General features: G+C 43.3%; 1 protein-coding gene across 2 annotated transcripts; it reads left to right on the forward strand.

Annotated features, from left to right (window-relative positions):
• Window positions 1–1,752: 1,752 nt before the first annotated feature.
• LOC134994468 (E3 ubiquitin/ISG15 ligase TRIM25-like) lies at window positions 1,753–22,923 on the forward strand. Of its 2 annotated transcripts, none has more exons than XM_063950983.1 (2): window positions 1,753–2,925; window positions 20,157–22,923. In XM_063950983.1, the coding sequence occupies exons 1-2, from the start codon at window positions 1,753–1,755 to the stop codon at window positions 20,184–20,186; spliced, it is 1,203 nt and encodes a 400-aa protein (XP_063807053.1). In that variant the 3' UTR covers window positions 20,187–22,923. The 2 variants fall into 2 exon arrangements, with proteins under 2 accessions (XP_063807053.1, XP_063807054.1); XM_063950984.1 differs by having other exon boundaries at window positions 1,753–2,691.
• The last annotated feature ends 279 nt before the right edge of the window (window positions 22,924–23,202 follow it).

Genomic DNA, 23,202 nt, shown 5'->3' on the forward strand with positions numbered 1-23,202 from the left:
TATCCGGCATTTTACAGCAGGGGGCGTGACTATGATGACGCGATTCAACAAGAATCGCGTCATCTATTGTCTGGACCGCCCACTTTACTCTCAAAGTGGGCGGCCGGGCAGGGGGGAACTTCAAAAACCGGGAGACTTGTCTGCTCTTCCATGGGGCCGGGAGGGAGAGTAGGCAAGTATGTTACATACCTACACCCAGGAACTGTCTGGTCTCCTGTGCTGCTGCTGCTGCTGCTGCTGTGACCCCTCTGATCAGTAAAATACACTAAGATGACATCACTTTGCAGCATCTCAGCTCACTTTACAGATCAGATGATGGGGCCACAGTAGCAGCACAGGAACAGATGACCGGAGCTCACCGATCACCGGTCCCTGGGTGCAGGTAAGTATTACTATTTTAAAACTGGTTTGTGTTTTTTTAACACAGTGATCAGCCTGTGTGTCTATCAGAGGGGCCAGTTCCGAGCACAGTCCTCACTGGCAGCAGGCAGGGAACCAGAGGGAAGCCCAGATAACGCTATCTCAAGATAGCATTATTATCACAGGGCAGCCTCCAGTATTATTTTCCATTTTGTTATTTATTAAATTCGGGCAGATCACATTTCCCAGTACAAGTATGGCAAATGTGATCTGGGTGATAAAAAAAATGCAATATTAAGTACTCAGGGGGTCATTCCGACCCGTTCGCGCGCTGTGTTTTCACGCAGCAGAGCGAACGGGTCCCTGCTGCGCATGCGCCAGCACCTTTGTGCGCCTGCCCATGCGGTACGGCCGACGCCCGTAGCAGGACAACGATCGTCTCTGCCTGATTGACAGGCAGAGGCGATCGATGGGCAGGAGGGGGTGAAACGGCGGCATTTGGCCGCCGTTTCGTAGGCGCGGTCCGGCCAACGCAGGCGTGGCCGGACCGAACGGGGGGCGGGCCGCAGCGGCTGCGTGACGTCATACGCAGCCGCTGCGGGCCAGGGACAGACGAGTATCTCCCGGCCAGCACGCTAAAGCTGCGCTGGTCGGGAGTTACCCTGAAGTGCAAAGGCATCGCCGCTGTGCGATGCCTTTGCACTTCTGCAAGGGGGGCCGGACTAACATGAGGGGCGGACTAGCCCCGTACTGGGCGTCCCCCCGCATGTCAGGAAAGTTGATCGTAGCTGTGCAAAATGTTGCACAGCTACGATCAACTCGGAATGACCCCCTCAGAGGAGAAGTTTGAGAACTCTCCTCCAATTGCCCTTTAATACATTTAGGTGATACTAAAATAATGTGAAAACACACTCTCTGACATTATTATAGAAAAATTATATTGATAAATACCTTTATGCTGGTAAGACACTCAGTCCACCAGCACAACCACGTGTGTGTGTCGTCCCCCCCCCCCCCCCCCCCCCACATACAGCTCCCCCTGGTGTCTGCCTCTGTCAGCATGATGTCACCACTCTTATTTATATCATTAGCAATAATGTTTTAATAACAAAATTGTCCTAAGCTATAAAACTGTATTTTCATATAAGTCACATTAATGTGATCGCTGCAAAATGTCATAATTGTCATCTTATGAAATGACCTCTATTATGTACAATAGAAGTACATTTCCTGCATGATGTCCCTTTATGTATTGGGTGTTCCCCTCAGTGTACCTGAGCCTGTAGATATAACCTGGGTGACAGCTCAGCCTCGCCCTGTGTGCAGAATGTGACCTCACTTGTTTATGAGTGTCAGAGACTTTCACTTTCATTTCTCTCTCCTGCTGCAGCGATGGCGTCTGCTGATCTGAGACAGGAGCTGCACTGTTCCATCTGCCTGAGCATTTATACAGATCCTGTAACCCTGAGATGTGGCCACAACTTCTGCCGGGTCTGTATTGATCGTGTGCTGGATACACAGGAGGGGTGTGGAGTTTATACCTGTCCTGAATGCAGAGCAGAGTGTCAGGAGCGTCCTGCACTGATACGGAACATTCCTCTGTGTAACATACTGGGGAGTTTCCTGTCTACTCGGCCAGATCAGGAGGAGACTGGGATCTTCTGCACTTACTGTATTCACTCTCCTGTACCTGTTGCTAAATCCTGTCTGCATTGTGAGGCTCATCTGTGTGATAATCACCTGAGAGTACACAGCAAGTCAGTAGAACACGTCTTCTGTGATCCCACCACAGCCCTGGAGAACAGGAAATGCTCCGTCCATAAGGAGCTCTTCAAATATTATTGCACTAAGGACGCTGCCTGTATCTGTGTGTCCTGCTGTCTGATCGGGAAACACAGAGGACATCAGATGGAGTCACTGGATGAGGCCTCTGAGAAGAAGAAGAAGAAGCTGAGAAATGTTCTGCAGAAACTGACCACAAAGAGAGCGGACACTGAGAAGAGAGTGCGGAGCCTGCAGGAGCGCAGGAGAGAAGATCAGGGAACAGCAGCGGGTGTAACAGAGACAGTCACTGCCCTGTTTAGAGACATCAGGAGACAGCTGGAAGACCTGGAGAGGAGAGTCCTGAGTGAGATCTCCAGGCAGGAACAGCGCGTTTCACTCTCAGTCTCTGATCTGATCGGGCAGCTGGAAATAAAGAAGGACGAGCTGTCCGGGAAGATGCGTCACATTGAGGAGCTGTGTAACATGTCTGACCCAGTGACTGTCTTACAGGAACCAGACACAGGGAACTTGTGTTATACTGAGGACACAGAGAGACATGATAACCAGGTCCGTGGTGCAGGAGATCTGGATGTGGGTCTCATCTCAGGGAAATTACATATATTATCGGATATAATAACAGGGATAAATAGAGGGATCTATGTGCAGCAACCTACAGACATATTACTGGATGTAACCACAGCTGCTAATAATATACAGATATCAGGTGACAGGAAAACTGCATCCAGGTCAGATATAAACCAGAACCGTCCAGTAACACCAGAGAGATTTCAGTATAATCAGGTAATAAGCACCAGGGGATTCTCCTCAGGGCGACATTACTGGGAGGTGGATGTCAGTAAATCAGATTGGTGGGTGGTGGGGATGTGGTACCCCAGTATAGACAGGAGAGGGAAGCAGTCACTCATTGGATGTAATAACAAGTCCTGGGGTCTGTATAGAAATGATAGTCAGTACTCAGTGATACATGACAGTACAGAGATCCAGTTACTTGACAATATCCGCTGTGATAGAGTGAGGATATATCTGGATTATGAGGCAGGACAGCTGTCCTTTTATTCTCTGTGTGGCCCCATCAGACACTTACACACCTACACTGCCGCCTTCACTGAGCCCCTCCGTGCTGCATTAGGTGTAGGGAACGGGTATATAACTATATCTGGGGGAGTCAGGAGCTGGGAGAAATTACCATAAGATGTGGAGCTATGAGCTGAGCCCCTCCCCCTGTGTAACCAGGTGACCAGTGTGTCTGGAGTTGTTCCTATACTGGTGTTAGATACTGTCATTATAAATATACATTTTTCTGATAGCTGTGATTGGCTGAAATACCTGTCTGTCACCCAGTGTGCACCATATCACAGTAGTCAGTGCTACGCTTGCTCCTATTGGCTGTAACAGACACAGCGGGTGAATGGGGTGTTGTTTATATAAATCTCCACCTACTGGGAATTGCAGTATAACAGTGCGCCTTATAGAACACAAGACAGGATGTACTACAGCTCCCAGCATGTCTTATTACCTATCCATAATAATTTTATATTTGTTTTAGAATCAATAAGTATAATTACTATTATTTTTATTTGAATAGTGTTGATTATATAAAGCTCCCTCTTTAAAATGTCGCTCTCACCTCCCGCCAGACACTTTATCAGCACATGAGAGCTTTATAATGTATTCATGACATTATAAGTCACACTGGCTGTATGTAACAGCAGATCTGACCGATGTTTGCTATTAGCACCATACAGAGGGGGCATTATTCATATATAACAGTACCCTGTATGGGATGGGGGCAGTATACAGGATAAGGGCATTATACATATATAACAGTACCCTGTACGGGATGGGGTCAGTATACAGGATAAGGGTATTATACATATATAACAGTACCCTGTACGGGATGGGGGCAGTATACAGGATAAGGGCATTATACATATATAACAGTACCCTGTAGAGGATGGGGTCAGTATACAGGATAAGGACATTATACATATAACAGTACCCTGTACAGGATGGGGTCAGTATACAGGATAAGGACATTATACATATAACAGTACCCTGTACGGGATGGGGGCAGTATACAGGATAAGGGCATTATACATATAACAGTACCCTGTACAGGATGGGGTCAGTATACAGGATAAGGACATTATACATATAACAGTACCCTGTACGGGATGGGGTCAGTATACAGGATAAGGGCATTATACATATAACAGTACCCTGTATGGGATGGGGTCAGTATACAGGATAAGGGCATTATACATATAATAGTAACCTGTACAGGATGGGGTCAGTATATAGGATAAGGGCATTATACATATAACAGTGCCCTGTACAGGATGGGGTCAGTATACAGGATAAGGGCATTATACATATAACAGTGCCCTGTACTGGATGGGGTCAGTATACAGGATAAGGGCATTATACATATAACAGTACCCTGTACGGGATGGGGTCAGTATACAGGATAAGGGCATTATACATATAACAGTACCCTGTACGGGATAGGGTCAGTATACAGGATAAGGGTATTATACATATAACAGTTCCCTGTACTGGATGGGATCAGTATACAGGATAAGGGCATTATACATATAGCAGTTCCCTGTACAGGATGGGGTCAGTATACAGGATAAGGGCATTATATATATATAACAGTACCCTGTACGGGATGGGGTTAGTATACAGGATAAGGACATTATACATATATAACAGTACCCTGTACGGGATGGGGTCAGTATACAGGATAAGGGCATTATACATATAACAGTTCCCTGTACGGGATGGGGTCAGTATACAGGATAAGGGCATTATACATATAACAGTGCCCTGTACGGGATGGGGTCAGTATACAGGATAAGGACATTATACATATAACAGTTCTCTGTATGGGATGGGGTCAGTATACAGGATAAGGGCATTATACATATAACAGTACCCTGTACGAGATGGGGGCAGTATACAGGATAAGGGCATTATACATATAACAGTACCCTGTACGGGATGGGGTCAGTATACAGGATAAGGGTATTATACATATAACAGTACCCTGTACAGGATGGTGTCAGTATACAGGATAAGGGCATTATACATATAACAGTACCCTGTACGGGATGGGGTAAGTATACAGGATAAGGGCATTATACATATAACAGTACCCTGTACAGGATGGGGTCAGTATACAGGATCAGGGCATTATACATATAACAGTACCCTGTACGGGATGGGGTCAGTATACAGGATAAGGGCATTATACATATAACAGTACCCTGTACAGGATGGGGTCAGTATACAGGATAAGGGCATTATACATATAACAGTTTCCTGTACAGGATGGGGTCAGTATACAGGATAAGGGCATTATACATATAGCAGTTCCCTGTACAGGATGGGGTCAGTATACAGAATAAGGGCATTATACATATATAACAGTACCCTGTACAGGGTGGGGTCAGTATACAGGATAAGGGTATTATACATATAACAGTATCCTGTACAGGATGGGGTCAGTATACAGGATAAGGGCATTATACATATAACAGTTCCCTGTAGAGGATGGGGTCAGTATACAGGATAAGGGCATTATACATATAACAGTTCCCTGTAGAGGATGGGCTCAGTATATAGGATAAGGGCATTATACATATAACACTACCCTGTACTGGATGCGGTCAGTATACAGGATAAGGGCATTATACATATAACAGTATCCTGTACAGGATGGGGTCAGTATACAGGATAAGGGCATTATACATATAACAGTTCCCTGTACAGGATGGGGTCAGTATACAGGATAAGGGCATTATACATATAACAGTACCCTGTACAGGATGGGGTCAGTATACAGGATAAGGGCATTATACATATAACAGTTCCCTGTAGAGGATGGGGTCAGTATACAGGATAAGGGCATTATACATATAACAGTACCCTGTACAGGGTGGGGTCAGTATACAGGATAAGGGTATTATACATATAACAGTACCCTGTACAGGATGGGCTCAGTATATAGGATAAGGGCATTATACATATATAACAGTACCCTGTATGGGATGGGGTCAGTATACAGGATAAGGGCATTATACATATAACAGTACCCTGTATGGGATGGGGTCAGTATACAGGATAAGGGCATTATACATATAACAGTACCCTGTACGGGATGGGGTCAGTATACAGGATAAGGGCATTATACATATAACAGTGCCCTGTATGGGATGGGGTCAGTATACAGGATAAGGACATTATACATATAACAGTATCCTGTACTGGATGGGGTCAGTATACAGGATAAGGGCATTATACATATAACAGTGCCCTGTACGGGATGGGGTCAGTATACAGGATAAGGGCATTATACATATAACAGTACCCTGTACGGGATGGGGTCAGTATACAGGATAAGGGCATTATACATATAACAGTGCCCTGTATGGGATGGGGTCAGTATACAGGATAAGGGCATTATACATATAACAGTATCCTGTACAGGATGGGGTCAGTATACAGGATAAGGGCATTATACATATAACAGTACCCTGTACGGGATGGGGTCAGTATACAGGATAAGGGTATTGTACATATAACAGTACCCTGTACTGGATGGGGTCAGTATACAGGATAAGGACATTATACATATAACAGTGCCCTGTACAGGATGGGGTCAGTATACAGGATAAGGTCATTATACATATAACAGTACCCTGTACAGGATGGGGTCAGTATACAGGATAAGGGCATTATACATATAACAGTACCCTGTACGGGATGGGGTCAGTATACAGGATAAGGGCATTATACATATAACAGTACCCTGTACGCATACCTCCCAACTGTCCCGATTTTCGCGGGACAGTCCCGTTTTTTTGGGTCTGTCCCGCTGTCCCTCCCGCGGGCCGCAGTGTCCCGCGGTGGGGAGGGGACAGTTGGGAGGCTCCTGATCACTCACTGCTCTGCTCAGTTGAGAGCAGAGCAGCGGTGAATAGACGCTGTGCGCATGCGCACAGCGTCTATTCCAGTGAGTTAGAGGGAGAGGGTTCATGCCAGCAGCTCACAGAGCGCTGGCCATGCCCCCTCAGTGACGAAAACGGGGGGCGTGGCTCGTGATAGCGACCCTCCCGCGAAACCACGCCCCATTCAACACAGGCCACGCCCCTTTTCGGTCGCGGGCGCGCCAAGATGTCCCTCCTTCCACTGCTTCAATGTTGGGAGGTATGCTGTACGGGATGGTGTCAGTATACAGGATAAGGGTATTATACATATAACAGTACCCTGTACGGGATGGGGTCAGTATACAGGATAAGGGCATTATACATATATAACAGTACCCTGTACGGGATGGGGTCAGTATACAGGATAAGGGCATTATACATATAACAGTACCCTGTACGGGATAGGGTCAGTATACAGGATAAGGGTATTATACATATAACAGTTCCCTGTACAGGATGGGATCAGTATACAGGATAAGGGCATTATACATATAGCAGTTCCCTGTACAGGATGGGGTCAGTATACAGGATAAGGGCATTATATATATAACAGTACCCTGTACGGGATGGGGTTAGTATACAGGATAAGGACATTATACATATATAACAGTACCCTGTACGGGATGGGGTCAGTATACAGGATAAGGGTATTATACATATAACAGTACCCTGTACTTGATGGGGTCAGTATACAGGATAAGGACATTATACATATAACAGTTCCCTGTACGGGATGGGGTCAGTATACAGGATAAGGGCATTATACATATAACAGTACCCTGTACGGGATGGGGTCAGTATACAGGATAAGGGCATTATACATATAACAGTACCCTGTACATTATGGGGTCAGTATACAGGATAAGGACATTATACATATAACAGTTCTCTGTACGGGATGGGGTCAGTATACAGGATAAGGGCATTATACATATAACAGTACCCTGTACGAGATGGGGGCAGTATACAGGATAAGGGCATTATACATATAACAGTACCCTGTACGGGATGGGGTCAGTATACAGGATAAGGGCATTATACATATAACAGTACCCTGTACAGGATGGTGTCAGTATACAGGATAAGGGCATTATACATATAACAGTACCCTGTACGGGATGGGGTAAGTATACAGGATAAGGGCATTATACATATAACAGTACCCTGTACAGGATGGGGTCAGTATACAGGATAAGGGCATTATACATATAACAGTTTCCTGTACAGGATGGGGTCAGTATACAGGATAAGGGCATTATACATATAGCAGTTCCCTGTACAGGATGGGGTCAGTATACAGGATAAGGGCATTATACATATAACAGTTTCCTGTACAGGATGGGGTCAGTATACAGGATAAGGGCATTATACATATAGCAGTTCCCTGTACAGGATGGGGTCAGTATATAGGATAAGGGCATTATACATATATAACAGTACCCTGTATGGGATGGGGTCAGTATACAGGATAAGGGCATTATACATATAACAGTACCCTGTACGGGATGGGGTCAGTATACAGGATAAGGGCATTATACATATAACAGTACCCTGTACAGGATGGGGTCAGTATACAGGATAAGGGCATTATACATATAACAGTACCCTGTACGGGATGGGGTCAGTATACAGGATAAGGGCATTATACATATAACAGTGCCCTGTATGGGATGGGGTCAGTATACAGGATAAGGACATTATACATATAACAGTATCCTGTACTGGATGGGGTCAGTATACAGGATAAGGGCATTATACATATAACAGTGCCCTGTACGGGATGGGGTCAGTATACAGGATAAGGGCATTATACATATAACAGTACCCTGTACGGGATGGGGTCAGTATACAGGATAAGGGCATTATACATATAACAGTGCCCTGTATGGGATGGGGTCAGTATACAGGATAAGGGCATTATACATATAACAGTATCCTGTACAGGATGGGGTCAGTATACAGGATAAGGGCATTATACATATAACAGTACCCTGTACGGGATGGGGTCAGTATACAGGATAAGGGTATTGTACATATAACAGTACCCTGTACTGGATGGGGTCAGTATACAGGATAAGGACATTATACATATAACAGTGCCCTGTACAGGATGGGGTCAGTATACAGGATAAGGTCATTATACATATAACAGTACCCTGTACAGGATGGGGTCAGTATACAGGATAAGGGCATTATACATATAACAGTACCCTGTACGGGATGGGGTCAGTATACAGGATAAGGGCATTATACATATAACAGTACCCTGTACGCATACCTCCCAACTGTCCCGATTTTCGCGGGACAGTCCCGTTTTTTTGGGTCTGTCCGTCCCTACCGCGGGCCGCAGTGTCCCGCGGTGGGGAGGGGACAGTTGGGAGGCTCCTGATCACTCACTGCTCTGCTCAGTTGAGAGCAGAGCAGCGGTGAATAGACGCTGTGCGCATGCGCACAGCGTCTATTCCAGTGAGTTAGAGGGAGAGGGGGCATGCCAGCAGCTCACAGAGCGCTGGCCATGCCCCCTCAGTGACGAAAACGGAGGGCGTGGCTCGTGATAGTGACCCTCCCGCGAAACCATGCCCCCTTCAACACAGGCCACGCCCCTTTTCGGTCGCGGGCGCGCCAAGATGTCCCTCCTTCCACTGCTTCAATGTTGGGAGGTATGCTGTACGGGATGGTGTCAGTATACAGGATAAGGGTATTATACATATAACAGTACCCTGTACGGGATGGTGTCAGTATACAGGATAAGGGTATTATACATATAACAGTACCCTGTACGGGATGGGGTCAGTATACAGGATAAGGGAATTATACATATAACGGTACCCTGTACGGGATGGGGTCAGTATACAGGATAAGGGTATTATACATATAACAGTGCCCTGTACTGGATGGGGTCAGTATACAGGATAAGGGCATTATACATATATAACAGTACCCTGTATGGGATGGGGTTAGTATACAGGATAAGGACATTATACATATATAACAGTACCCTGTACTGGATGGGGTCAGTATACAGGATAAGGGCATTATACATATATAACAGTACCCTGTACGGGATGGGGTCAGTATACAGGATAAGGGCATTATACATATAACAGTATCCTGTACGGGATGGGGTCAGTATACAGGATAAGAGCATTACACATATAACAGTACCCTGTACTGGATGGGGTCAGTATACAGGATAAGGACATTATATATATATAACAGTACCTTGTACGAGATGGGGTCAGTATACAGGATAAGGGCATTATACATATATAACAGTACCCTGTACAGGATGGGGGCAGTATACAGGATAAGGGTATTATACATATAACAGTGCCCTGTACAGGATGGGCTCAGTATATAGGATAAGGGCATTATACATATATAACAGTACCCTGTACGGGATGGGGGCAGTATACAGGATAAGGGCATTATATATATAACAGTTCCCTGTACATTATGGGATCAGTATACAGGATAAGGGCATTATACATATAACAGTACCCTGTACAGGATGGGGTCAGTATACAGGATAAGGGCATTATACATATAACAGTACCCTGTACAGGATGGGGTCAGTATACAGGATAAGGGCATTATACATATAACAGTACCCTGTACAGGATGGGGTCAGTATACAGGATAAGGGCATTATACATATAACAGTGCCCTGTACAGGATGGGGTCAGTATACAGAATAAGGGCATTATACATATATAACAGTACCCTGTACGGGATGGGGTCAGTATACAGGATAAGGGCATTATACATATAACAGTGCCCTGTACAGGATGGGATCAGTATACAGGATAAGGGCATTATACATATAATAGTAACCTCTACGGGATGGGATCAGTATAATGGATAAGGGCATTATACATATAATAGTAACCTGTACGGGATGGGGTCAGTATACAGGATAAGGGCATTATACATATAACAGTACCCTGTACGGGATGGGGTCAGTATACAGGATAAGGGCATTATACATATAACAGTGCCCTGTATGGGATGGGGTCAGTATACAGGATAAGGACATTATACATATAACAGTATCCTGTCCTGGATGGGGTCAGTATACAGGATAAGGGCATTATACATATAACAGTGCCCTGTACGGGATGGGGTCAGTATACAGGATAAGGGCATTATACATATAACAGTACCCTGTACGGGATGGGGTCAGTATACAGGATAAGGGCATTATACATATAACAGTGCCCTGTATGGGATGGGGTCAGTATACAGGATAAGGGCATTATACATATAACAGTACCCTGTACAGGATGGGGTCAGTATACAGGATAAGGGCATTATACATATAACAGTACCCTGTACAGGATGGGGTCAGTATACAGGATAAGGGCATTATACATATAACAGTACCCTGTACGGGATGGGGTCAGTATACAGGATAAGGGCATTATACATATAACAGTACCCTGTACGGGATGGTGTCAGTATACAGGATAAGGGCATTATACATATAACAGTACCCTGTACAGGATGGGGTCAGTATACAGGATAAGGGCATTATACATATAACAGTATCCTGTACGGGATGGGGTCAGTATACAGGATAAGGGTATTATACATATAACAGTACCCTGTACGGGATGGGGTCAGTATACAGGATAAGGGCATTATACATATAACAGTGCCCTGTACAGGATGGGGTCAGTATACAGGATAAGGGCATTATACATATAACAGTACCCTGTACGGGATGGGGTCAGTATACAGGATAAGGGCATTATACATATAACAGTGCCCTGTACTGGATGGGGTCAGTATACAGGATAAGGGCATTATACATATATAACAGTACCCTGTATGGGATGGGGTTAGTATACAGGATAAGGACATTATACATATATAACAGTACCCTGTACTGGATGGGGTCAGTATACAGGATAAGGGCATTATACATATATAACAGTACCCTGTACGGGATGGGGTCAGTATACAGGATAAGGGCATTATACATATAACAGTATCCTGTACGGGATGGGGTCAGTATACAGGATAAGAGCATTATACATATAACAGTACCCTGTACTGGATGGGGTCAGTATACAGGATAAGGACATTATATATATAACAGTACCTTGTACGGGATGGGGTCAGTATACAGGATAAGGGCATTATACATATATAACAGTACCCTGTACGGGATGGGGGCAGTATACAGGATAAGCAGGGCCGGCTCCGGGGCTTGTGGCGCCCCGGGCGGCTTTACGGGGCGTGGCTTTGTACAGGGGGCGTGGTCATTTACGCCCCCTGTACAGCTGAATTGATGTGCAGTGCGCGATGACGTCATCGCGCACCGCACAGCAAAGGTCCTCTCCACGAAGGGAAACTAGACGCGTAGCGTCTAGTTCCCTTCGTGGAGAGGACCTTTGCTGTGCGGTGCGCGATGACGTCATCGCGCACCGCACAGTAAAGGACCTCTCCAGGAAGGGAAACTAGACGCGTACGTGTCTAGTTTCCCTTCCCAGCGGTAGCGGCCGGGGGCAGCGGGCAGCAGGGGCACACACCAGTAGCGGATCTTGCCCTGGTGCGGCGCCCTCCGGAGGGCGCCCTGCGCCCTCCGGAAGGCGGCGCCCCGGGCAAAAGTACTGCTTGCCCGTGGCAAGATCCTCTACTGAGGATAAGGGTATTATACATATAACAGTGCCCTGTACAGGATGGGCTCAGTATATAGGATAAGGGCATTATACATATATAACAGTACCCTGTACGGGATGGGGGCAGTATACAGGTGATGGTGTAAAGGCTTTCTTAGTATAAGCAAATATATATATATTGATTCAAGCTTTTTCACATTAACTAAGATATTTACTGATCCTCACTAATATAGGTTCGTGTTTCCTTAAAAGCTTCACAGATATATTATAAGCAACTAGTGATGAGCGAGGTTCGGTTTTACTCGGTTTTACTCGGTTTTACTCGGTTCTCAAGACGGCATCTTATTGGCTATCCAAAACACGTGACATCCGTGAGCCAATAAGATGCCGTTTTGAGAACCAAGTAAAACCGAGTAAAACCAAATCCGCTCATCACTATTAAAGCAACATTGTATTTCAAAGCATGAATTACTCATTGTTATAACGCCAGATGTATCCAAGGCCAGTCAAGCATATCGCCAAAAGTTCTGAACATCGAGGAGGATTTTGACCTGTCCTGACCTCCAGAAAGGATGTTCCGGGAAAGCTGATAATCGCAAAGCAATAAATATATTTTAATTGCAAATTATAATCTTGTTTGACAAATGACCTGTTTCAGTTTTCCAGACATACATGGTGTATTCTGATTGGCTAATTGTATTGGCACACATGAATCCTTTGTTCTTTCACTATAAAATAAAGCTTATATGGCCCCTAAGACAGATCAACTATGAACTGCTTAGGTTACACAATGATCCTGTGTCACCTTTTCATTCACTGATCTCCAACCGGTTGTTAAGGGGAACAGCATTCTGACTGATGACTGAAGAGAGTTTATAATCAGACCTGAATAGGTTAACATACCCTATCATTTTGGGGGCTCGTCCGGGATATTCCAGCATCTCCTCCACTGGCAATAAATCCTCTGATCTTTCAGGAACCGCTGATAACAAAAAAAACCGGTAAGTGAGATTTATTGTGTAGATTTCTACCTGCTCACTTGAACTCAGCGCTTCTTGTGTAAATCAAGGGGAAGTCCAGTCGGGAAGGTCAGAGGATATCTTAAAGAGCCCAGCGTCAGTCAGAAGAAATTTTTTTAAGGTACCATGATGTATGTTATATTGTTGAAGTATGTTATATTGTTGAATTATGTTATATTGTTGAATTGTGTTATATTGTTGAATTGTGGGTAAATAATTTCAGATAATTTGTCACAAGTGCACAGGGGGAATTAATCAAGTATGCAGAAAACTTTTAAATTGTGCAAGTACTAATGCATGTTTATTAAGAAAATAGAGCCGTTTTATAAAGGTGGCGCATGGCCAAGATATGTTCTAATGCTGATAACCAGTTTGAATTGATAAATAACCAAAGAGGTATATGCAAATCTTGTACCTGTGTTGTTGTGTTAAGAAAATACAAAGGGTCTGTAGCACCGAGATTGCTGGCAATTACAAGCACTGAAGTCTCATTTGGTTATGTGGAAAATGATGATGAATTTTATTGTACAAAAGGTTGTCATTTTAAAAAGAGAATTGTTGGAACATTACATTAAGAATGATTGATTTAACATCATAACCTATTGGCCTAGGAACCACATAATCCCAGGTCTAAGACCCATGTGCCCGTGCAGCCTCAAACAGCTGCCGTGCACGCAGATAACAGATATAGGATTTACTGTCATCTTTGTTTTTGTATCCTTGCACTGTTATATGTACTCTGTCAATATGCTTTTGAAAAGGTGGGGGGGAGTCGGGTTGTCTGCTGAATAATGAAACCAGTATAACTAGATTCTCCTACACACACTGATAGGTATTTCTCACATCCAAGCAGTCCCCGGTGTTAGCTGTTACTTTCTGAAGAGAAACAAGACAACAGGGATACTGATACAAGCAGGAGTCCATATAGGCAGGGGGATAGACCCTTGGAGTAACTTAACAATAATATTAGGGACGCATCTCAGTGATCCAGAAGAAATAATCTATTATGCAGGTCTCACTTGGGGAGCAGTACTAACAGATCTTCCACAAAAGCAGGGAGGAAGGGGCAACACTACAACCCCAGTCATTTGTCCACAGACGGATTGAAGAAGCTCTTTAGGAGAGATTCTTTAAAAGGAGATTTTAAGTCCCTCAAAAGGAGTTACTAAAATACCACATCAGGAGGGGTTCCGCGCACGTTCACCCAGGCATGGGAGCGCGGTCTGTAAAGATGTCAGGGCCCGACAAACCCGTGGATATTGTTAGTGACAGGGAGGGCAGTAAATCTCTGAAAGGAATCAAAAGAGCAGGCTTCCCGTCAGAAGGGACACTTGACCTAGAAAAATTTGCCTCCTGTAACAAGAGTTGGATAATTAAGCATAATAGTAGAGATCAAGCATCCATCTGGATCACTGAAGCACAAGAAAGAGAAAATGAAACAATAAGAAAAGCCAAAGAAAAGAATGCCATACCGAAGGTAACAGTTCACGTTGTCCAGGAACAAAGCAAGTGGAAAATCAGAAACCCAACGCAAGGGGCCACAGGAAGGAACTCAAAAGAAAGAACCAAGCAAGATGAAAGAAAGTGTTATTTCTGCAAGAAAAAAGGACATTTCAAGAAGAATTGCAGAAAATACAAGAAATGGTGTGAAAACCAGCAAGAAAAACCTAAAGCATAACTGAGACCTAGTCCAGCAACAGCACCTCCACACTATACCCCACCCCTATACCCAGACATGCATGCACACCCAGGTACCCCTAGTATGAACAGAATTGAATCATCTGCAAGCTCACTAACAGTGAAATTGAAAAGAGAAGAACAGGAAAATAGAACAACGTTTGAAAGTGGAAAGATGTACATGACAAGACTTAAGAGATGGTGTCATGCACAGACAGTCAGGGCACCAGCAGCCCCAGACTTGAAACAGGAAAAGACTGAGTCCATCAGAACTTACTATGATAAAGTCACTATACGACACACAAGATGATAGAATATGAAGGTGTGCAACTCCTGTGTCGACAACAGTGTACTCAGTCACCACTGGCAGTTCGATAAAAGTGACTTTACCCACAGGAGACCCAAGGGTTTCAAGAGCTGTTTTTATGCACAACCAGATTCCTCTACGTTTACTTACAGATCAAGCCATTGCAACGACTGGATTGGGAGGTTAAGCCCTACCCTTGCAAGAAAGCAAAGATGTAACCTGAAATACAAGCTGCTATACAAGACTATATCTCACAGGAAAAGTAAGACAAAGAGGAACAACAACTCCCAGCATAAACATCATTATGTTAAACACCAGCCTGGGTGGACTTGGACTAAGAAAATGACATGCCAGCAGCAGTGAGAAAGAATATGCAAGTGAAGAAAGGACAAAGTATGAAGAATAATGAATGAATCATAAAGAGAGGTGATTGGAAAAAGAAAAGTTGAGAAACAATATGAAGGTTGCATGAAAGTTTGGAGACTAAAGGAAGTCTGCTTTAAGAAGGACAAAGAAAGACATCTGACAAGTGGTCAGTACTACCTGGCAAGATTACAGAGATAATGCCATGATTTAAAGCAACAGAAGCTCCGGGGTTTAAAGCAAATAATAAGGAACAAGACAGAAAAAGTTCCAGAAGACAAATGAATGATGCTTCTTCTGCCAATATGAAGTACAAGCTTCTTTAGGTACTCCCCAGTGAACATAATGTCTCCAGAGGAAACAGCAGAAGGTATGATTACAGTCACCTTGCCCACTGGAGAAATACGTCTGTGCCTAATGAATACTGGAGCCAGCACACGCAGAAGACAGCAGAGGGAGATACCACAAGAACTGATGATATCAGAAATTCTTAAAAAGGACAGGAGATGAAAGAAATACAGTCACCAATACCAGCCCAATTCTTGACCTTGGAGTACATGTCCAGTGACTTTGCTGAAGCACAATGTACTAAAGCTTATCCAAGGAGAATACAGTACACACCAGCAGAAGTTTAACTTTCCAGCAATTTATCAAAGGAAAGAACAAAAAGCCATTTAGAAGCAAGTTAAAACAGAAGTTCAGTATTGGCTCATTCCCGCAGTAACCAGTTGTAGAAGAAAGGAAGCAATACTACTGGACCAGAATAGCCCTGTGGAGGGGCTATATCACCAAGTGATATATCCACAAAACACACAGCTAAATACAGGATGTGAATGAACTGCTGATTGCCACCACTACTAAAAGAAGCACCAAGAAGGGGCAGTGTCCTTAGTGAAGTTTCTGGAAGACCAAGACTGCAGAGCCTCAGAAGGAGAAATTGCAGCTAGTCAAGCAAGAGTTAATCTTCCTAGGACACTCAAGGTACCAGACATCTAACAAAAGTGAAAAGGAAAAGATTCAGACTGCAAGCTAAGATTCCAACTAGTGTCAAGCAAGTCAGATGATCATTCCTGGGCCTAGTAGGACACTACAGAACACGGATACCTCTAGCACCAGTCTACATGCAAGCATTGTATGACAACACTGAAAGGGAGGAGGGTCCGCATCCTACATACAGCAACAGATGAATTAGGCTATTGAACAGTTGGAAACAGCAGTTGCCTCATCTCAAGCCCTAGAATTACCTGACTATTAAAGAAAGAGGCCATATATAGAAGTCCTTATGCAAAATCATGGACTGAGGTGAAGACCAGTGGCCTACAACTTAAGCAAACTTGACAGCGGTAATCAAAGAGCACCTACCGGCATCAGAGCAGTAATAGCAGCAACAGTCCTAGAAGAGTACAAGAGCACAGAGACAGTGATGAATCAGAAGTCCTAGAAGAGGACAAGAGCACAGGCATAGTGCTGAATCATGAACTTATCATCCAGGGTCCACATGCAGGTACAGAGAAGCTTCAACAAGCAAGAACCAAACACCTGTCAGTGGCAAGGCTGACCATGTATGAAGTAGCACTGCCAAAGTGCGACAAGTAACCATCAGAAGATGTATTCCCCTCAACGCAGCAACCCTTTTCCAACATTAATCAATAAAGGTGTTGAATCTCAAGATTCAAAAGGAGGGAAAAACAGATTATCTACTGATGAATGGGAAAGCCAGAAGTTTCTAATATTCACTCACGAAGGTAAACAATATGGTTGGACACAATTATCCTAAGGGGGAGCCACTAGTCCATCAGATTTCTCAGAGGCAATGGCATTAATCCTGCAGAAATGGAGACCGCACTTTACAGACACCCAGTTAGTTCAATATGTCGATGATCTGCTTATTGCTGCACAGACAGAAGAGAAGTGCAAAAAGGAAACAGCATCACTGCTCATCTTTTTGGCAGAAGAAGATTGCAGAGTGTCAAAAGACAAGCTTCAGCTAGTACAGAAAAAAGTTGTCTTCTTAGGACACTGCATATCTCAAGGAACAAGGCATCTTACTGATGAAAGAACAAAAGCAATAACTCAAGCAAAAACCCCAAGAACATTAAAAGAAATCAGAACTTTCCTGGGCCTTATTGGTTATTGCAGAGAATGGATACCCTCAGCCTCATTACTGATGCAACCCCTATATGAATTAATAAAAAAGGAGGCGTCAGCAGAAAACAGGGACACCATTGAAGAAGCAGTAAGACAACTAAAGCAAACCATAATAACAGCCCCAGCATTGGGATTGCCTGATTACAAAAAGCCTTTTAACCTATTCTGCCATGAAAACAAAGGACATTCTTTAGGGGTGCTCACCCAGAAATACGGACCAAAACAAAGACCAGTGGCATACTGTTCAGCCCAGCTGGATCCGATTATCAGAGGAGCACCATCCTGTGTCCGAGCAGTGGCAGCAGCAGCAATAATGAAGGAAAAGGTGACAGACATCATTGTGCTTGATCATCTACTGTGTATACAAGTACTGCACGCTGTAACAGAAATACTAAGTCAAGAAAAAAGCAAGCATCTTTCTGCAGCCAGACTTACCAAATATGAAGTGATTGCCTAGCCCTCATGGAATTAGAGACTTTACCTCTTCCTAATGTCCAAGATACACCACTGGACAATCCAGACATGAACCTGTTCGTCGATGGATCAAAATATTATGATAATGGACCCCAAAGACAGGATATGCAGTAACAACTGAAACTGAAGTCATAGACCCTGGAGCATTGCTACAAAGAATGTCAGCACAAGAAGCAGAACTCATAGCAATGACCAAAGCCTGCATACATGCTGAAAACATGACAGCTAACATCCAGTCCCAGGATTACGCTGTTATTTGGAAAAGTAGGGACTTCAAAGGTGCAAATGGAAAACCCATCAAACAGGCCAGTTTGATTATGGAACTCTTCAGAGCATTGGAACTACCTAAAAGGATTGGAATAATCAAGGTACAAGCACATACTAAGAGCCAAACCATGGAAGCTAAAGGAAATGCAGATGCAGAAGCCAAGAGAATTGCCTTACAATCAAAAGAACTTGAGCAAGTCTTAGTAGCTCAAGATGTGAAGCAAATGCCCAATGATCAAAATTCAACAACAAACATCACAAGGAGAAAATGAGAAATGGAGACGATTGGGGGCAGAAGAAGATGAACATGGACTTTGGAAGTCAAGAGAATTGAAGTACTGTCTACCAGCAGCTCTATTTCCACCTATGTTACAAGTAGCTCATGGACAAGTACACCATTCAAAGGAAGCCATGGTGAATAGAGTACAAGAGCATTGGATAGCTCCAGGCTTCAATAAAGCTGCAACAAACTTTGTAGCAGGATGCTGGATCTGTGGAATCAGCAATCCAGGACAAAGAACCAAGACACCTCTAGGAACTATACCCAAAGCCTCTTACCCATTTGAAAGACTACAAATTGACTATATACAGTGGCCACGAAGCGGTCCATATGAATATGTACTAGTAGCAACGGACATGTTTAGTCACTGGGCCGAAGCCTGGCCAGTAAGCAAAGCCACAGCAAAAACCACTGCAAAGAAACTGATAGCTGAAGTAGTCTGTAGATTTGGGGTACCTGAGGTTATAGAATCAGATAGAGGTACACATTTCACGGGAGAAGTCATGCAGCATATAATGAAAGATTTGGGGGTACAGCAGGCCTTCCATGTGCCTTACCAGCCCCAGGCGAGTGGGACGGGGGAACATCTGAACTTTGACCTTAAGCTAAAACTACAGAAAATGACAGAAACCAAAAGAACTTGGCCAGAATTCCTACCTATAGTCTTGTTTAATATTAGGACCACACCCATGAAACCTAGTAAACTGACTCCATATGAAATATTGTTTGGGTCAGCTCCAAGAACAGGTTGTTATTATCCACAACAGTTACAACATAATCATGGTGATTTAACAGGTTATGTACAGGAGGTTTGTAAAATGTTGACTAACCTCCATTGCTAAGTGTTGTCTTCCATTCCAGACCCAGAAGGATCAGCTACGCATAAGCTAAATCCAGGAGATTGGGTCTATTTAAAGAGACATGTGAGAAAGACCTTTGAACCAAGATATGATGGTCCATATCAAGTGCTGCTAACCATGTCTACCTTAAATTAAGGTGAAAGGTCGTGACATTTGGATACACGCCTCGCACTCGAAGAAGTTGACAGTGACTCTCCAGCCAGAAGAATGAAGTCGCTTATCCTTTGGTTGTTGTTAGGGGTAATCCCCATGGTTTGGGCTATAAGTTCAGGGGACTGGTTTACTGAAAGGGAGTGCCATAATGATGGAACTTTCAATAAGGGAGAACCAAATTCCTGCTGGTGGAACTTTGATGACCAGCGGTGGAATTACTATAATCTAACTGTACAACCCTCTGTCTATTTTTACTTTTATAAAAAAGGTGGAGTTCTCAACTACAAGACACCAAAAAACATGTCAGAAAAAGCTGTAAAGAGGTGGAGAGCATGTAAAGCTCTTAAGATTATTATAAATGAGGGAAAAATGTATAAAAAAAGAATTGGTGCAGAAATACATCTTTTTCTATTGCCCAGTAAACGCACCACATTTACACTGTCCCGTGGTACCAGAATGAAAATGAAATGCTGTGAAGAGCCATTCACTAACCCAATAAGAAATAAGGGGGTTGTTCAAGCTATATCGAGATGTATAAATGGCTCTAAGGAACTACCTTTTAATGCTGAATTGTCCGCGCAGGACTACTCAAGCACAGTGATTGTATGTACTAACACATCCAGTTTTCCTGGTAATGCTACAGGACATAGATCAAAATTTTATATTTTGCAGAATAAGCCAGAAATAAGAAATGAAACTTTGATTAAAATACCAGCAACCTGTCAGAAAGTGGGTATAAAGCAATTTAGGATACTACATCAATTTAATATTTCATTCCCCAAAGGCCCTAAGTGTAACCGGATAAAAAGAGAATGGTATGATATCCTGTTGGGAGGGGCAGGAACAACCATGGGAGCACTAAATTCCATAGACATAGAAACACTGACTAACAAAATGAGTGATGCAGGCAGTGATATGGAAGGAGTGGTTCACATGCAGGCAAAATGGATGCCCACTGTCTTTAATCCGATTTTAAAGGTCATCAATTGGGATCATTCTTTTCTAACCTTGGTCAACAGTTCTTTTATGAACACGTTAAAACTGACCAAAAACATCTCTAGTATGTTCAAGTGGACAGAGTGCTCCATAAGAACTGTGTATCAGGAGCAACAGAAAAATCTAGCCCAGACCCAGTTAATGACTGGGAACATACCAGTTTATAGAAAAATGTTTAATATAGCATATGAATTATGGGTTAGGCTATATGGACATGAGGTTTATTGCACAGACAGGTGGTGTTGGGGCCAAATAGAAACCTACAACATAACAAAGCCTAAGATCATGTGTAAATACTTCATTTTAGCAGTACTCTTCACCACAAAAGCAGGTAACTCAGATTTATGGACACCTCAGTTCAGAGGGCAGTATATTGATCCAGACAACAAAACTCATGACCTATCCCTATGCACTAGCACTGATAATGGCCTGGCATGTCCTCATACTACATACATACCAGAATCATGTCAGCTTAAGAACCCTACTAGTGTTTGTAATTGGGAGTTGCATGATCCAAAAGATGACATCTTCATAGAAGTGGCACCACAAATAGTTTGTATGATTACATATGACAAACAGATCAGTCAGCTATATCAGCTACCAAACCCTTTTTCAGGATGCCTGTTCAATGTAACTCATTTAATATGGAAAAATCAGACCATTGTTTTCTATAAGGATCAAACTGACTACCTAGATCAGGCTTTTAAGCCATTAACTCTGTCCCCCCATAACATAACTGTAAGCATACAGGATATCATTAACATAATCAACAATACAGAAAAATTGGAAGAGCACCTAAGGAAAGTTAATTACTCTACAAGGCATGCACAAATGCAAACAATAATAGAGGCTGGGGAATTAAAACACATGGCCACACAGCTAAAAAACAATCTACAGCATCACTGGTGGGATATTTTCACAGGAAAATCCCCATCGGTTACAGGATTAATGAAAACTGTCCTACACCCACTACTAGCAATGGTCATAATATTAATAGGGCTGGTTGCTTGGAATTGTTATCTTTCCTGCAAATTCCGGAAACATGTAAAAAAAATGGACGCGATCAGGAATGCCCAAAAGATTCTTCTGTAACATAGGGAGAAAAAGTAGAATCAAAAAGAGGGGAAATGGTGGTGTAAAGGCTTTCTTAGTATAAGCAAATATATATATATATATTGATTCAAGCTTTTTCACATTAACTAAGATATTTACTGCTCCTCACTAATATAGGTTCGTGTTTCCTTAAAAGCTTCACAGATATATTATAAGCAACATTGTATTTCAAAGCATGAATTACTCATTGTTATAACGCCAGATGTATCCAAGGCCAGTCAAGCATATCGCCAAAAGTTCTGAACATCGAGGAGGATTTTGACCTGTCCTGACCTCCAGAAAGGATGTTCCGGGAAAGCTGATAATCGCAAAGCAATAAATATATTTTAATTGCAAATTATAATCTTGTTTGACAAATGACGTGTTTCAGTTTTCCAGACATACATGGTGTATTCTGATTGGCTAATTGTATTGGCACACATGAATCCTTTGTTCTTTCACTATAAAATAAAGCTTATATGGCCCCTAAGACAGATCAACTATGAACTGCTTAGGTTACACAATGATCCTGTGTCACCTTTTCATTCACTGATCTCCAACCGGTTGTTAAGGGGAACAGCATTCTGACTGATGACTGAAGAGAGTTTATAATCAGACCTGAATAGGTTAACATACCCTATCACAGGATAAGGGCATTATATATATAACAGTTCCCTGTACATTATGGGGTCAGTATACAGGATAAGGGCATTATACATATAACAGTACCCTGTACAGGATGGGGTCAGTATACAGGATAAGGGCATTATACATATAACAGTACCCTGTACAGGATGGGGTCAGTA

The sequence above is a fragment of the Pseudophryne corroboree genome, chromosome 2 (genome assembly GCF_028390025.1).
Source record: "Pseudophryne corroboree isolate aPseCor3 chromosome 2, aPseCor3.hap2, whole genome shotgun sequence".
NCBI classification, from domain to species: Eukaryota; Metazoa; Chordata; class Amphibia; order Anura; family Myobatrachidae; genus Pseudophryne; species Pseudophryne corroboree.

Bases quoted from the DNA above. Each gene is read 5' to 3' on its own strand.
- LOC134994468 (XM_063950983.1), top strand. From the start codon at position 1,753: ATGGCGTCTGCTGATCTGAGACAGGAGCTGCACTGTTCCATCTGCCTG. The intron at 2,926-20,156 runs GTAATAAGCACC...CTTCCATTCCAG, and splicing joins AGAGATTTCAGTATAATCAG to ACCCAGAAGGATCAGCTACG.